At 31.1% G+C, this 17,785-nt stretch overlaps 1 protein-coding gene across 1 annotated transcript; it reads left to right on the forward strand.

The window, feature by feature from the left end:
• Positions 1-5,052: 5,052 nt before the first annotated feature.
• LOC115881842 (odorant receptor Or1-like) lies at positions 5,053-14,542 on the forward strand. The gene is made up of 6 exons (XM_030899535.1): positions 5,053-5,259; positions 7,280-7,737; positions 9,757-9,856; positions 11,441-11,545; positions 11,993-12,151; positions 14,495-14,542. The coding sequence occupies exons 1-6, from the start codon at positions 5,053-5,055 to the stop codon at positions 14,540-14,542; spliced, it is 1,077 nt and encodes a 358-aa protein (XP_030755395.1).
• Positions 14,543-17,785: the final 3,243 nt, after the last annotated feature.

A 17,785-nucleotide genomic window follows, 5' to 3' on the forward strand; every position in this document is an offset into this window, starting at 1 on the left:
GTACCTAAGATTTTTGATATGCTCCTTCCTTAGTCTTCTTATTCAAAGGTTTTATAGTGTTTTTCACAATATTTTGAAGTAATCATTTGTCACTGTCACGCAAATTTTAAATATATTTATTTTCTGCTATGCGTTCCAATGGTACCAACTTATTTTTTTGTAGAATAAAATAAACTACTTTGAAATTAAAATGACAGACACATCTATCACTGGCATGGATTTTGTCGTTGGACAGAGTATATTGCTTAGTCAAATTACAAAACAAAAAATGTTAAAGTACAAAACTCAACAGAATTATTAAAATCCCTTGATTCGCAAACAACTATGAAAATTGATACACTAATTTGATAAACAACATACCGGGTGCATCTCAAAAATAGTTCACCCTTATATATTTTTATTTTTCAGATAAAAGCACGAGATTTGGTATGCTAGTAAATGATATAAAATAGGATTGATTTACCTATTGAAGTATTTTCTATCTCTTCCTGTTTCACCGGAAATGACTACAACTTTTGATTTTCAAATGGCACTCTCGGTATTTGTTTACTTTATTCGATAGAAAATGACACTCTGAATAGAATGACATCATATCTCAACTTTTGACATTTTCGCATATGGTTTATTTCTTAGACAAGGAAAGAGGGGGGACAGGTAACACAGCAGCTGAAAGTGAGGCAATTTGTCACCACGCGAAATTCTCCAATGGCGTAGCATCAGAAATTAACTTTTACCTAGATGGTACAAAATATTTATTAAAACATAAACTAATATATCGTTCATTTTTGAGTAATGCATATACAATTTTGTATTTTATAGTCTCACCTTTATAATATTAGAATATCTAAGTCGATAATGCAAAATTTATTTAACAGTCACAGTAGACTGATTATCAAGACAATTATTTATTTATTAACGTGTGTATAATGTATAATTAAATAAAAATTAATGTAATAACATATATTTTAAACGTGTATAGTGTATATACATATATACTGTATGATCGAAAAAAACGGCGCCTTGTTTGTTTGGAAATGACAATTTCACAAATGAATATTAAAAATTACATTATTCATTGAATCTGTAAGCAAGTGTGAAGGGAATTGGCTAGATTCATTATTATACCGTATAATCGAAAAAAAAAACGACGTCCAGTTGGCATATAAATTACTATCGATGATATTCCCTATATAATTCTACATATAAAATGACATAAAAACTATACAAAACGACATCGAAAAAAGACGGCGTCAGCGATGGCTATGAAATGAAGATCGCTGTCATTTATATGTAAAATTATATGGGGAATGTCGTCGATCGTCATTTACAAGCCAACAGGACGTCGTTTTTTTTTCGACCATACGGTATAATAATGAATCTAGCCATTACCCTTCACACTTGCGTACGGATTCAATGAATAATGTAATTTTTAATATTTGTTATCTTCAATCACAAGAATATCCTATTTTTAAGAATATCCGAATCTATCCACAAAAAAAAATAAAACAATTCTAGAAGCTTTGTGTTATATTATTTATTTTTAAATTTTTATTAATTACTTACTGAAACTATTATTATACACTTAAATTAGCAAATTTTTTGAAAGAATATTTAAAAAAATATATGTATGTAGTAACAAGAAGTAAGAAGTAGCCCACCACAAGTTTGTCCACCCCCAACAAATCTTGGCAGGTAAATTTAAGTTTTATATAACAACTATACATATAGATTTTTTATCACTAGAATTTTTCATTTTTTTATAGTTTACAATTATTTTACATATTTGATAACAATAATTTATACATTTTTTATGTAAAAATGTTTATTGCATTTATACATTTTTATGTAAAAATGTTTATTGCAGAAATTGTATTTCTCTGATTATAATTCTACGCCACTGGTGAAATCCGGTCTGAGTAACAATATTTATAGTTTCAAACATTAATTATAATACAGGATATTGAAAATACTACTTGGAATTATTAAAAATAGTTTGTTTTGGATGTGGTACAAGACATATTAAAAGCATTTTACATATTTTTACTGCTACAATGAAAAAATTTACATTTTATGTATATTTTTTATTTTTTATAATTTACATTTACCACATATCAAAAGTTGTGTATCCATTTTTACCTGTGAAATGTAATTCCAGCCACTTTTTTCTCGCTTCGGCCTTTGCAGCTATACGCTGAACATCTCACCGTACTAAACAACACAGTTTATAAATTTAAAACAAAACAGTTGTCACAAAAACATAAAAATTCGCTCGGTGTCACCTCGAAATCTTGTCACCAAAGTATGGCCGCCGATCGAATTTTGGCCTCACTAACCGATCACGGGAGAATATGCGTGTTACCCGTCCCCTCTCTTTCCTTGTCTAAGGTTTATTTGAATTTGTAAGATCCGGTTCATAATGGCAACCTAACCTACCACACACTTAGTATTTCGAGTCAAAATACTATGTGTGGTACCAAATTATTCGTAAAAAATGCTTTTTCCAAATATGCTAATGAGCCATCCTCGTTCCATTTGAAAAAATTGAGATATGATTAAAAATACAATTTGAGCATCTTTTAACCGGCCAGGACAAGACACAGAAAACATTTGACGCTCAAATCTATTTTTCCAACCCAAGTAGCATAGGAAGGAGAAAAAACCATTGAACACGGAAAATTGACCACTATTTGGTTGAATTTTACTTATACTTAACTTAATAAATTTTTTCTAAGGAATAAAGTGCGAGAAATCTAAAAATCAGGTCGTAAACTAATTAATAATAACCTAAATTATGCCTTTGAAAAGTAGCAACATTGGAGTTAGCTGGCATTGTTAAAATCTAGTTACTAATAACCTATTGAGGGCATTAAGACTACAGGGACTTAAAGTAGGTTAAATGTTACTTTATTATAACCTCAAATTTGTCTCGGGGGTCGAAGGCATTGTTTGGTTTTCAAGTTAGGTTAAAATTTAGTTGTTAATAACTTTAAATGAGACCTTATTTGGAGGAGTTCAAATAAGGTTGAAAATTTAATTTATTTCGACCTCATAAGTCGCTATTATGCTTCAAAGGTAAAAGTAACTTAGTTTTTTGACTTGGAAGAAAGTCAGACATGCGGCAGGTTAAAAATTACCTTTTTTAATTTCTTCGGTGTGATTTCCGTTTAAAAAAGTTTTCGAGGGATTATTACGTCATAGCACATTACCTTGTTCCCACTGGTGGGGAACGAAAGAATATTCAATGCGTTTCTTTTTTATTACCGCCACAATCTTAATTTAGTTTTCTAGTTAGTTAGTCTTCCAGTTTAGGCCACTTCGGTAATTGCATCGGCCAGCAAAAGGATAAAAATTTGACATGTCACGTGACTCTCAATAAAGATTCTCATTTTAGGAAACATGATTGCTGTGAAAAGTTAATCGGATTGCTCGAAGATGTAATTACCGAACTTGGCATAAAATATCATTGCCAACTGTCACTGTCACCCAAAGAAAATAAAAGTTTTCTGTTTTACCGGCGATACTCCAACAATGTAGTGAAGACCTCGACCTGTAGTGAAGACCTCGAATATAGCCCATTTTTTAACTTGCACCTCGAAGGAAAAATACCTTAAGCAAGAAATCTTGACCTTTGAGGTTATTAATTTAAAGAAATCTTAACCTCATACAAAGAAAGCGGACTTTAAGGTTTTAAAATTATGGAAAACCTAACTTCATAGGCGAATAGTTAAAAACACCATTAGCGGCCATTTTCTTATCCAATTTGTTTTCAAAAAATATATTTTTTTTGATATTGTACTAAACTAAAAATAAACAGACGTTTATGAATAATACTACTTACCACAAGTTAAATTAACTAATTAAGAACTTTAAAAGTGTACCAAGGAAGTTAGCGGAAAAAAAGTTAGGTTAGAACCTTGAAAATAGCGATTGATTCTAAAATTAATTGTTGAAAATACATAAAATTTTAATGGCGCATAATTTTTTTGGGCCTATCATATTTACATCTCACAGAAAATTTTTCTCCGCAGACATAATTATCTTGGGAATCCAGTAATCCACTTCTTACCAATAACATATTTACATTTACTAGGAAGTGCATGTATATATGTAGGTATTTCATCCATATTGGATTAATGTTCAAACGGCCATGCCAGTTATTACACTTGTTTGTCTTCATTATTGGGAAATTAATTTACATACACATATTAAAAAGAAAAATTCTTTACCTTATTCTTTATCTTTCTTTCCCATGTTAAATTGTAGGTGGTATAAATTAAGACTATTTTTAGTAAAATTCACCTTTATTTTACCATGTTATGACCTCAGGTCGGTTATTTTTGACTTCATAGCCCATATTTCATACAAGACATAACCTGTTAACCTGTTTTTTTAACTTCCAAATTACTTTAGTTTTATTCCCCTCTTTGGGAATTTTAACGTCAATTCTTGGAAATTTCGACCAATTTCCATCAGTTAGTCAATAATAGTTCAGGTGGTTAATTTAACGTAATTTTACCTTCACATGTTTGTTGGGAAGGCTCCTTGATTAAAAATTATTCTTTTTAACACAGCCATGGCATTCTAGATTGAAATTTAAAATACGATTTTTTTTAAGCAAGAATGTCAAAAATTGACATATGATATGTAATTCTATTTAGAGTGTAATTTTCTCTCAAATAAAGTAAAATAATACCGAGGGTGCTATTTAATAATCGGGAAGCTCGAATGAATAGGGTGTTATTAGTAAATGGAATAAAATTGCATTTATTGACTATTGAACTTTTCATTAACTGGAACTTCAGTACCTATCGTGTTATTTTATAATAAAATAATACTACCACTAAGATCAGCATATAAACGCCTTAGAAAATATCGGTTCTTTTATAATCATAGTGAAAAGACCATTTTCTGACGATTTAATAAGGTATAATAAGCTACTTGTCATTCGATTTTATTTGTTATGATTGACAGCACACAGGCATAAATTATTGAAAAATAAGAAGGGTATAAAGTCAATTGCGAGATATAACACTAGTTTTAATAAAGACAACCATGTCGTCTAATACACACATCGACCTATCTGAAATATTTTTCAGAAACCAACAACTATTTCTTTATTTTGGATTTTGGAAACTAGATCCCTATTCAAAATTTAAATTTGTATACTCGTTCTATACTTGCTTCGGTTTCGGTTTGATCATACTATTTTTGTTGCCGCTAATTCTTCACATGATAGCCAATGCGAATGATATTATGGAAGTAACTGGTACCCTGTACATAACTTGTACGTTTGTAGTAACTTTGGTTCAAAGTACTAATTTTTATTTGCACTTAAATCACATCAAAGAGATTTTGTGTAATTTTAAATCGAACCCTTTATTTCAGGTATGTATGTAATATTACACATAGATTTAGTAAAGTTTGACAAGTTATTGTATATTTTTCAAAACTAATTGTTATGTTATATTGCTGCCCTATTATATATTTTAATAATATACCAGGATAAATCAAAACTAAATGTCGTATTTTTTGAAAAAAAAGTATGTTTTTTTTCAAACGTCACAAAAGTGCGCAAAATGTTTGCGACGTGATTAATTGCTTCCATTTTGGAAAATTTTTGTATTCCTTTTCATAAGTTATTCGGGATTTAAATGGAAGTAGTTTGGATATGGCGTTTGTCGCCTCGGCCTGAATATCTGTTGGTAATTTACTTATTTCGTTTTGAGCCATTTTTGGCTCCAATTCAATCAGCAATCGACACGAAAGAGAATTAAATAATATTGACTCAAAACTGACAACTAAAGAGACAGCTTTATTTATTTTTCAAATTACATAGAAACCAACGCCAACCCAGCACATTATTTTTTCTACTCGCGTAATAAATTCCTTGGAATAATAATTTCTGAATGTTTCTTAAAACATAACTCGCTATGGAAAAAAATATTGTTTTATACACGACGATAAAATTGCATTATCGTTTCTAGAAATTAATTCACTCGCGATTTCATTGCTCGTGAATTAATCTTTTCGGTCGACGATAAAATACCATTTTATCGTCTTGTATAAAAAATATCTATTTTTATATCAGGGGTCTAAATGCAAAACCCAGTAAGTCCACTGAAACAAATTTTACAGAATACACAAAAATTGATTAAAATATTACGAATATTAAAAGAAGTAATAAATCTAAAACAGTGAATTTTTCCGGCGCATTATTTCTTGAAAATATCATGCATAAAAATCTAACTCAGGTAGTTTTCTTGTAAATTGGGGTTTTAATTTAGACATGTCTGGTTTTGCATGTAAAGAGCTGTGACATGTAGGGTTTTGACAAAGAACGTACTTGAATGTAATTAAAATTAAATGGATTATGTTATTTTATTGAAATTTTATTGGAAAATAAAGTAAAGTAGGTAAAGAATAATAAGATACTTTTTTTTTACAGCTTTTAAGTAAGATTAAGCATCAAAATTTAAAATTTCAGCAGAACAAAACTTCTTCACTTAGTTAGTCAGGTCACATTGGCATGTGACCTGATTAAGTCATTTCCATTGGCTGACGAGGTACATGTCGGTGTTTGAATTTAAATCCTGATAGGACTTGTCGCTTTTTGCATTTAAACCAGATTTTCCATATAGATAATGTCGATATTTGCAAGAAAATATTATGAAATTTGATAGCTCTTTGGATAACCAATAAAATGGTGTATAGAACTCAATTTTCAAAAATGTGTGATTTGTCGGGTTTTGCATTTAGACGCCTTATATATACTATTTATATACGTTTGAAATTGTTTAAAAAGTATTTGTGGCGTTTGAAAAAAAATAGCATGTTCTATTCAGAGTAAAAATGACTTTTTCTGCCTGGTTTGTATGTCGGTCAAACGTACAGCCTCGTCACTAAAAGTGTAATTTTTACTCACAATAAAACATTATACCTACTATTTTGTCCGAATCTACAAAATAAAAAAGATGTTTTTTGTAAACACCACTGCGTTTAACACGGTAACCAGCTTGCCAATGGATTTTTATTAATATATCAAATTCGCCTATATCTCCTCCCTTTGTCAGAAGCAAAAAATAAAAAAATATATTCAAAATATCTTTTGTCTCTTATATTTATGATTGTTCTATCTCTTATATTTATGATCACTGTTCGTGGACATTTCAGTAGCAGATATAGCAATTATAAATCTGTGATATTTTTCTTAAAATGACATCGCATTAACAGACTTAGTTTAATGTTGAGATATTATGCTTATGAATTATATTTATTTTAGGTGAAATGTAGGAAGCATTTTGAAATAGGCAAAAAAGCAGAAGCTTTTGGACACAGTCTCTTTTTCTTTGGAATACTTTTAGGTCTATTTACCCAACTATTTTGGTGTTTAAAACCGTTATTCGAAAATGAACGTACGCTACCGACTAAAGCATGGTACCCGTACAACTCTTCAGTTACACCTTACTTTGAAATAACCACTGGTTGTCAAACAATAAGCATAGCTTACACTATTTTTCACATCATCAACATAGATTCTTTTGCTAAAAATTTGTTGATTGCTATTGGTGCGCAGTGTGATATCTTAACGTATACTTTGGAACATTTAAATCAGTTTGAAACTGTTAAAGGTGTTTTAAGAATGAAAGAAGATTCGTTGAAACTTTCTGACCAGAAATTTACTAGGAAAATGAAAGACAATTTGAAGCAATGCATTCAACATTATGTTGAAGTTAAAAGGTACTTAATAATTTTAAATCATATTAAAAAAAAATATATTGGAACGATGATACCTATTAAATAAAAAAACTACATTACCTTAATTAAAGTTTTTTCTTGTTTTTTAATAAACTTGCTTTTTTGCTAAAATGGAGCTATATATATTTTTTTTGGTAATGTATTTTTTTATGGAGGGGAAAATCTTCAAAAGACACCCGATGTTGGATGGTCGTGGGCCGTGTCGGGTTTTTACCGACTAAAAACCCCCCTTTGCCAATCCATGCTCCACGCTGGAACTGCTCTCGCATTACTTCAATGTGGTAGCTGGCTTACCATTCTACTTGTCCCAAAGTTCTCATTTCCTGTTCCTTGGTTCTAATGATCGTCCGTACAACATTATAAGTCATCTTCCATTCATTTTCTTCTCCCATGATGTCCAAGGCAAAGTTCTCCAGAGTAAACCGCCTCCCCAGTTCCTTCTCATATATCTGTCTTGCGTCGTGCCATTTAGGACAGGCAAAAATCGTGTGTTCAGCATCATCTATTGCTTCACAGTATATACAAATCTCCGTATTTGTTCTTTTCCTTTTATATAGGAATACATTGAAGCGCCGTGGCTCTGTCCTGTCTGTTGTATATGTTGGCTCTTTCATTGATAAGGAGGTCTATGGGTGGTATTGCAGCTATCACTCTGACTGCCTCAGCTGAGATTGTCCTGTAGGCCCTAGTTACTCTAATGGACATTAGCCTCTGAACTCTGGTGAGTTTCCTGGTAAGTACGTTATTATTTGTTGCGTTATTCCACACTGGTGCAGCATAGAGTATCTGGGATTGCATTACACATGCCAGTGTTTTCCTTTTCGATTCGCTTGGACCAGCTATATTTGGCATAAGTCTGGAAAGGGCGGACATTGCTTTTTCCGCTTTTTCTATGGTACGGTGTACGTGTATGGAGAAATTGAGCTTGCTGTCCAGCCACACCCCGAGATATTTTAATGATCTACCAGGTACAATTCGTGTTCCAAACAGGTTAAAATGCACTGGTTTCAACTTAGTCCTTTTAGTCAGGAGGACCGCTTCCGTTTTTTTCCGGTGCCAGACTGAGACAGTTTTTGTCCATCCAGTTTAAGACTCTCATTAGACCCAGATTAGCTTTTTCCATGAGCCAGTCCTCACTCCTATCAACTGCTACTATTGCTATGTTGTCTGCAAATCCAATTAGCGTTACGTCAAGATATATGGATTATTGATAAATATATTAGCACTTTCAAAATAGATAATGAATGTTATCCCAGCCTCTAAAGGAATTTATCTTTATTATAATTAAGAAAACGACTATCCTATATTCATAAATTATGATATGAAACTACTATTTTAGTTACAAATGAGTTAAATAAATATTAAAGCATCTTAGAAATTATAAATTAATATCATACATGATAATCTCCTGCAGCATTATGGTAATCTCTACTTAATTTTAACTGGTACAGTTGCTGGGGTCAAGCTATACCGCTGTGTTAAATACGTAAATACGGATAATATATTATCAATGCTATTTTATATACCTAATCCTTTTATATCGTAATTGCAAATCCAATTAGCGTCCTTTGGCATCTCCGTTCTCAATAGATTGTCATATAAGAGATTCCACAGAAATGGCCCAAGAACTGAGCCTTGAGGGACGCCACTACGCAGTTCCAAATTCTTGGTTGCGTGTTCGTACTGCACAATCAACTCACGCTCACTCAGATATGATTTTACCAATGCCAGAAGGCTTCTATTTATTCCTCTTCTCCTCAACTTGCTCAGAATTAACTGCCATGAAGCAGAAAATGTTATATCACACAATATATTTCTCCAAGACAAATCATAGAATGTAAAATATTACAGTTCCCTATTTTATTATTTTAGTGTTGTCATTTGTTTTTATATGTATACTGTTTTTTCTCCCTACTAAACACTGTTTATTTTTGCATTTTGTGGTTTAAGTTGAAGTGGCAAATAAGTTTACAATGTCTAAAATAGTATAAAATATTTTAGAATAACAAAAATGGTTGAAGACGTATATCACATTGCATTTTTGGCGCTATTTATAGGAGGTGGTTTTATTTTCTGTACGATTTTATACCAGTTATTACGAGTAAGTTATTTATATTTACTCAATTATGTTTCATTTTATAAAAATGTTCTTTTACATTTATTGATAGCAGATATAGCAATAAATTTATAGGTATTTCCTTCGATTAGTTGCTGCCGTGAGATAAGTAATTCCGATCTATAAAATTTATTGATTTATATTTATCTACTTAGGGAAGACAACTGTTTTGGTCTCAATTCAACGAATAATGTAGACACCAAGCATGAAGCCTATATTACATCACCCTTTATTACACACAATGACTATTCGCTAACGTATAAAAAACAAAAAAGAAACAGTATTCTAAATATATTCATCTAACATAATTCAAGGTATATGGATTATTGTTAAATATATTAGCACTTTCAAAATAGATAATGAACGTTATCCAAGCCTCTAAAGGAATTTATCTTTATTATAATTAAGAAAACGACTATCCTATATTCATAAATTATGTTATGAAACTACTATTTTAGTTACAAATGAGTTAAATAAATATTAAAGCATCTTAGAAATTATAAATTAATATCATACATGATTATCTCCTGCAGCATTATGGTAATCTCTACTTAATTTTAACTGGTACAGTTGCCGGGGTCAAGCTATACCGCTGTGTTAAATACGTAAATACGGATAATATATTATCAATGCTATTTTATATACCTAATCCTTTCATATATTAAACTAATACAAACATTTTATTTACATTATCTACACTAGTTATTTACTGAATGTTTCTCCTTTTTATACTTTATTTACTTAGTGTTCTACAATGCAAGATTGACTAATTCTGTATCTATGCTTGAAGCTTGAAATCTTTTATATTATCAGATATTTATATATCTCTTAAATAAAAATAATTATGTTATTTAGTCATATTAAATATATGGCGTAGGGAGAATAAGGAATTGTATTGTTGTATTGTAATTTTTTTTAAATAAATAATGTTTTGTTGTAATAACTTAAAAACAAAATATATTATTAAGACTTACTACGATTATAAAACTCTATGTATATTTTTCCTATATAGAGAGATGTGATTAATAAGTGATAATAATTTAAGTGATTATCGCTTGGTGGCCATAGGTCTGTTCTCAGAAGAATCCCTGACTAGTCAGCACGTTTCTCATTGGTTAAAATGCTTAGAAACCAGACTAACAATCAGGTTTCTACGCATTTTAACCAATGAGAAACGTGCTGACTAGTCAGGAATTCTTCTGAGAACGGACCTCATATTGTAATTGTCATTTTTTGTAATATTAATTCAGAAGTCATTTCTGTCAGTCCCATAAAATATCCCGTCAATTCTTATTACAACATGGCAAAAGAAAGATTTGGTAAATGTTTAAAATAAGAGGGATATATGTACTTTATTTCGTTGTATAATCGTTTGAATACAACTCGACGTTTCGGGATTATCTAATACTTTTGCCTGACACTCAATGCGATACCGGCAACCTACCCCTCCTTCGGAGTCGTAGTGTTGCCGGGTAACGCATTTCGTGTCAGGTAAAAGTATTATTCGGTAATCACGAAACATCTTGTGGTATTACATTCGAGAATATATGAGTATTAATATATTTTCAGATAAAAGTTGGCAGTACTGAATTTTTTTATTTACTCTTCTATTTCTTTGCTATGTTTACTCAACAGTCAGGCTTCTGCTGGATAGGCACAGAATTAACGTTTAAGGTAATATTCCTACTTTTCATATTATTTAGAATGCTATTGATATCGTAACAAATACACTATACTTTTGTTTTACTTCCGGTTTAAACTGTAAATTTAACAAATAGGTACTTAAAAAAATATTTAATAAAAAATTATATCAATTTTGCTGTTGTGTGCTGACATAAATTATTTAAATGTAAATAGAATATCTTTATTTTTCAAAAATGTAATATTAAGCAACTTTTGACTTCTTTTAGAAAAAAAAGTATGTTTAAAAATTTGTATCAATAACTTTTAAATTCAATACAGAATTACCTTATTATCATTAACTTGTTTCCTTGCTTAAAAGTTACTTTAATTATTTTATACAAATCATATTTATGTCTAATAAACTGCATGCTTCATTTAATACTTGATTCTTTATGATCTGAATTAATTTGAGAAGCTAATTTAAATGATGTTTTATAGAGTAGCAGAATTTTTAATGCTATACCTAAGATCCCTTATTGGCTGGATTGCGACTTGGAATTTAGAAAAATGATGGTTATAGCTTTCCTTTCTGTTAAAGAGCCTTTAGTTATACATGCTGGTCGCCTTATTCCACTTTCGATACAGGTGTTTTTAAACGTAAGTAGAATTAAACGGCGTTTAAAGTAACTTTTATTTTTCTTCGAACCTTTTAAAAATTATCTTTTATCATAAAAAAATAAATTTATTACTGAAACAGAACTCTAAAACTTTAAGAAAATATATTTTTTGTAAAATTCCACATATATTTGAGTTAAAATCTAAACCGTAACCAACTTGTCAGTGGACTTGTTACTCATAAATAAATGTTCAAAGCCAACAAAAATACTTAACGTTTTAAGCTTGATTTTCATCTATCCGTTATCCGACGCGACGATACGATTATACGATATTAATTTTTTTGGTTGAATTTAAAGACTTCGATTGGTTAGAAAACTACGGAATTTTTAAATTTATTGCATTTTCATGTCTCCATTCATCGGATGTCTGATTTGCTTGTGATTGGGATCGTTTTATATTTTCATTTCCATAACGATTTCATGATTTTACTCATAATCCAAGAGCTAGCGTTCTCGAGAGGGAATTTTAAGAAAACTGGTTTATTAATATATCTTTTGTTATGCTCTCCTGAACAGAGCGCGTTCACTACTGCGTATCATATCTGTATTCAACATCTGTCCACTACTGCGCACCATAAATTCGTCCCGTATTTCAGGAACTAATGAGGCTAGGACAAACTTATGTGTAGCATATTTAGTTTCATAAAAAAGTAGCAAAGTAATGTGAAAATCGCATCATTGTATCTCTACTCATAACCGAGAAATCCCATGAAACACACGAAAATACCCTGTACAGATATGATGCGCAGTAGTCTACCGGCTGCCAGACGGCCTGCACTTTGGTCAGGAGAGCATAGCAAAAGATATTTTAAAGAAGCAGCTTTCTTAAAATTCTCGTTTTCCCGACCTTGCTAGCTCTTGTACTATTATATTTTTATTGGGGTTAGATTAGAATTATCTAAAAAGTGTCAAAGCCATCCGTTATTATACGATCTTTCTCCATTGACGGGCTGGAGTAAAAAAATGTACGGATGAAAAGTGGCGCGAAAATGCTATGACCAGTCAGAGCGCCGTCGGATCATCGTATCAACGGATAAAGGCCGGGACACACCTATCATGCGCGTTTCCGATCCGGCTCCGATCATACAGTCGGACGACTGTATGAGAGGGAAATCATACGTTATTTTTACCGGCGTAGTTTACACCTTTCCGATACGTGATTCATCCCCGCTCCTACTCGACTCCGTTCCTGCATCCTTTTGTGTTCCGATTGCCTGTCTATTCGTCGATGCCGGCTGTGGGACGAGTGTCGTTTTGAACTATTTTGTTTATTTTTTTTTGCTGTGTTATTTTTAGTTTTTTACTAAAATAATAAAAAAATGTCAACGATAAAACCGGAGGAACTAATTGAAGAACTGAGGAAATATCCAGTGCTGTATGACCAGACCAAAGAGCAGTACCGAAACTCCGACTACAAAGATATGAAATCTGCTTTTTGGCTGTTCTCTATAAAAGCTTTCTCGTTTTCCTCATCTTCTTCTTCCAAACAAAGTGCCACCATGGCTAAATCACTGTTGCTAAAATTATTAAACATTTTGCGCAGACGACTTGCGATGATTGTTGAATCAAGACTGGCGATTGTATCCAGCCGAAGCCCGAAATCGCGAAGGAGTCGAAGCATGTATGACATGTGTGTACTCGCCATTTCCGATCCCACAGCGATCCGCTTCTGGGGCAAAATCGGACCGGAGCCGGATCGGAAACGTGCATGATAGGTGTGTCCCGGCCTTAATGGAGGCATGAAAATCAAGCTTTGGGGGAATATGTTCCCCCGTTATAAAACAATCGCGTTGTAGAAGTTTTTGTTGTAGAAACATTTAGATTTTTTTTATTGTTTTTTTTTGGTTTCTGACGACGCGTGACGTAAGGAGACTGCTAACGTTTCTCTGAAAATTAATCATTAAGATTTTTTTGTTGATTAAACAACTTTGATTATGGGTAAAACACGGACCAGTCACAAGCTAATTTCTCTTTGGATTCTAACGCTCTGACATATTGAAAAAAACAACTATTTTATTTTTATAAATTGTTTTAGTGGATAAATACCTTCTCAAGGTTTTTTTTTCAAGAAATAAACACGCCCACAAAACTCTATATATTATTTATAATTTATGGTTAATGTTATTTTTTGGAAGTCTGTTATTGAAACAATAAAGAATAGACTACAAAATGTCAAATTAGCAATTTTTAAAGTATTTTTCTTTGATACATTTTATGAGCACCTATATATTTAACGAACAACTGATTTTGAAGATCACTTTCGAAAATTCAATATTTTATTATTACGGACTAGTTAATATTATAGTTTATTTTCTTGTTGCAGGTACTTCGGACATCTTATTCCTATTTTACACTACTGAGCAACATCTAATAATAGTTATATTAAATGAGTTATTATTCACTGAAACCGTATTGAATGCTCAATTTCACTTAACTTTCATAGAAATTTCATAGTTTTGCCACGTTTAATTGTAAGGAATATTTAAAAGAACGTCGTTTTTACTTAATATTTTACTTTAGGAATTAAACTTTGCTTATAATCTAATTCTTGACATATTAGCACTATAAATGCTGTAGAAATTAATACACAAAGCAAGTCGTTTTGAAAATTGACATTATATATAATATACATTTATAACGATGTAATTTTTTTAATTTGTTCACTTTAACATGTTGTCTCCTTTATAAATATTAACTGTTCTGTATAGAATAAAACTTATTTCGCCAATTACGTTCTATTTCAGACCTTCACGAAAAAAAAATAGAGCAGTAAATTTTCCTACAAAATTCTACCATGGTAAATGTATTTCAACTGATATAAATTTATCTGCTGTTACTTAGTTTAATCAAAAATTCAGGTTTTGTTGTAGCAATTAGTTCGTGCCAGACGGCCTGCACTTTGCGAACATAATTATAATGTTAGAAGATGTTCATAAAACATTTAATCACTAGTTGTTTAAAAAAAGTATACCATTAATATTGCAAAATATATTTTATCCCCTCATAGTATATGTCTGTTTAATTTTTTTAATTATGTAATGGGGACTTGTTTACTCTCTTATTTCCTCGAACTGCTTGAATCCATTTTTGCTTTTGATCAAATGGGTGTGAGAAACTATGAAGCTATAAAATGTTGTTTCGGGAGAGTTGAAAATCGGGGAAAGTCGAGTTATTGAATGTTATTGAACCCAACAGCGCCTTAATTACGCTCTCCTTTACGCTTTAACATTTTTTCGGCATTTTATTAACATTTGAAATTGTCGCAACATAAAACGACCCCTAGTTCGAATTCTTTTTCACTTATTTTTTACTACCCGAAGCAGCGTTACATCACACAAACCTCGTACCTGAGTGTTTTATAGTCTCAATAACTGCGCTAGCAAAAAACTAAAATACTTAAATATTATGACAAAACCACGATTTCAATAATATTTTAATGCGATCAACATGACGGCGACGGCGACGTGAAATACATAGTACTGATAATTTCTGATTTCTGCCGTTGAAGCGCTGCGGTCGGAATTTGTTGAAATCAACTGAAATGCACCACGCCTATAGAAAATAGTAATTCTTTCCTTGATTTATCATGGAAAAATATGCCAATTTTACAAATAAAACGTCAAAACTTGTAAATCTTCAAGAAGATATGGAAAAGTCAAAAAAATGAACAACTCTGAATTGAAATAATTCGCCAACTATTTCAATCATTGTTGATCCGTAGATAAATTTATAAATATGCTTTATCAAGGTGATGCATGTTTTCCTATTACCCTGATGCATATTCCGTGTAGCAAAAGGAAAGCGTTATTCCAGAAATGCTGAAGAATCTCTGACGGATAAATAACAGGAGATAAGCATATTCGACGGCATATAAATGGTGCAATTTATTAAGGATTCCGCACGGCCGAAACTCCCGAATAAAATGCAAAAAACTCTTTTTAACTTCGTAAAGGTATTTGGATGGACGCGCCCGCCGCTCTCTCGCAACTCGAAACAGGAAATTTATTTTATGGACACCACATTTTTATTCGAGCAGAAAATTTAACAGCAATTTTACTCTTATTTTTTTACATTGAAAATGGTTCTGTTACTAGTAAATTCATGAATTGTTTGCAACTTGTCGTGCAACTTTTGCAACACGCTGAAAAAATTAATTTGTGAATTTAATAACATAGTGGAGTGCCCAGAGACCTTTACCTCGGAATTCAATTAGTGTGAATATATTAATATGAAACCTTCTGTATTGTGTTTTATAGATAAAATACTAAAATATTTACCCATTTTTTTTCGTTGCTTTTAATTTTTTATTTTAGTAATTTTAGTAAATCCTTAATTATTTCCTTCTTAAGATTTTGATTTTTTTAATTCTTTTTCTAAGTAAATTTATTGAAATAAATAAATCTAAGGCATAAGCTATACCTATTCTGCTTATATTTTGATCATTGAAATTTTGATTGAAATCGAATTATACAGGGTGGCGCGTAATATACGATGCGGTTTTTGCAAGGAGAACAAAAGTTTGTATTGAAATGAAATTTTGTGAGCTTTTGTAAGTCAATTTAAAGCATTTTCTAAAATTATGTAGAGTTCTACAGGGTGTCCCCAAAAAAAGTTATACATCAAAGTTATGTTTTTTGTAATGGAACACCCTATATATTAATTGATTTTTGGATTCTAGTAAAAAAATAAATGTTTGTTTCATTAAAAATGTATATGACTAAAATGTATAGTTTTTGAAATACATTCACCGGCACGAAAAATGAGAACCTTAAAACTTTGATGTATTTTAAAGGTTAATATATTTTATTTTAATGATCCGATTTTGATGATTTTTTTAGAAATGTGTTTTCAAATTATTTGACTTTTTACTATCTTTTTCTAAATTAAAAATGAAACTCCCCATCTGTTAATTATACGAGGGAAAACAAAATGTTGATATTTTGGTGAAAGTTTGAAACACCCTGTGAAATATGTTAAAACAGCAAGAAATTTAAAAATCATTTTATCATCTAGATACATCCTTTCTCCATGGTTTGTTTTTTGTTTCATCTCATTAGCTTTATTTTTGTTGGAAATACTCGGTTTTAAAGAAGAGACTAACATTTTTTCGTAATTTTTACATGCTTTGCTTATGGGCCTAGTCAACATATCTAGCAAGTTCTGGTCCCGAAGCAGGCCTTCTTGACATAAGATTTACTTCATTTAATCTTCTTCTGGTAGTCCGTTAGTTAATATGCGCGGTCCTTAAATGCAATTCATTATCAATTTGAAAAACTGGCAAACGGCGGTTTCTTAGCGATATACTTACAATAAGTCGATCGTCTCAATTAGAAGTTCTTATACGAAGGTTCGTGGACGTCTAGATTGACGTCGTCATGGATGTGGTCATAACTCAAAGACCATTTAGTATATTCTATGGTATTAGGATATTTTTGGAACCGGAATTTTGTAGCAAATTCACTGAACTTTAATAAATAAATGATATATATTTGACTCACCCTGTATATCTCAAAAAATATTTTTGAAATGTGAACTACCATTAACCATATATTTAGTAAAAAGGTTTGTGGTGAAAATCTCAAATAGGAATCCTTTTACAGAGCTTTTCCGGAAT

Source organism: Sitophilus oryzae, unplaced genomic scaffold, assembly GCF_002938485.1.
Source record: "Sitophilus oryzae breed Bouriz unplaced genomic scaffold, Soryzae_2.0 scaffold_1743_pilon_pilon, whole genome shotgun sequence".
Lineage (NCBI taxonomy): Eukaryota > Metazoa > Arthropoda > Insecta > Coleoptera > Curculionidae > Sitophilus > Sitophilus oryzae.

Coding starts and splice junctions, on each gene's coding strand:
- LOC115881842 (XM_030899535.1), top strand. CDS start 5,053: ATGTCGTCTAATACACACATCGACCTATCTGAAATATTTTTCAGAAAC. Junction 5,260..7,279: donor ATGCGAATGATATTATGGAA/GTAACTGGTACC, acceptor TATTTATTTTAG/GTGAAATGTAGGAAGCATTT. Junction 7,738..9,756: donor CATTATGTTGAAGTTAAAAG/GTACTTAATAAT, acceptor AAAATATTTTAG/AATAACAAAAATGGTTGAAG.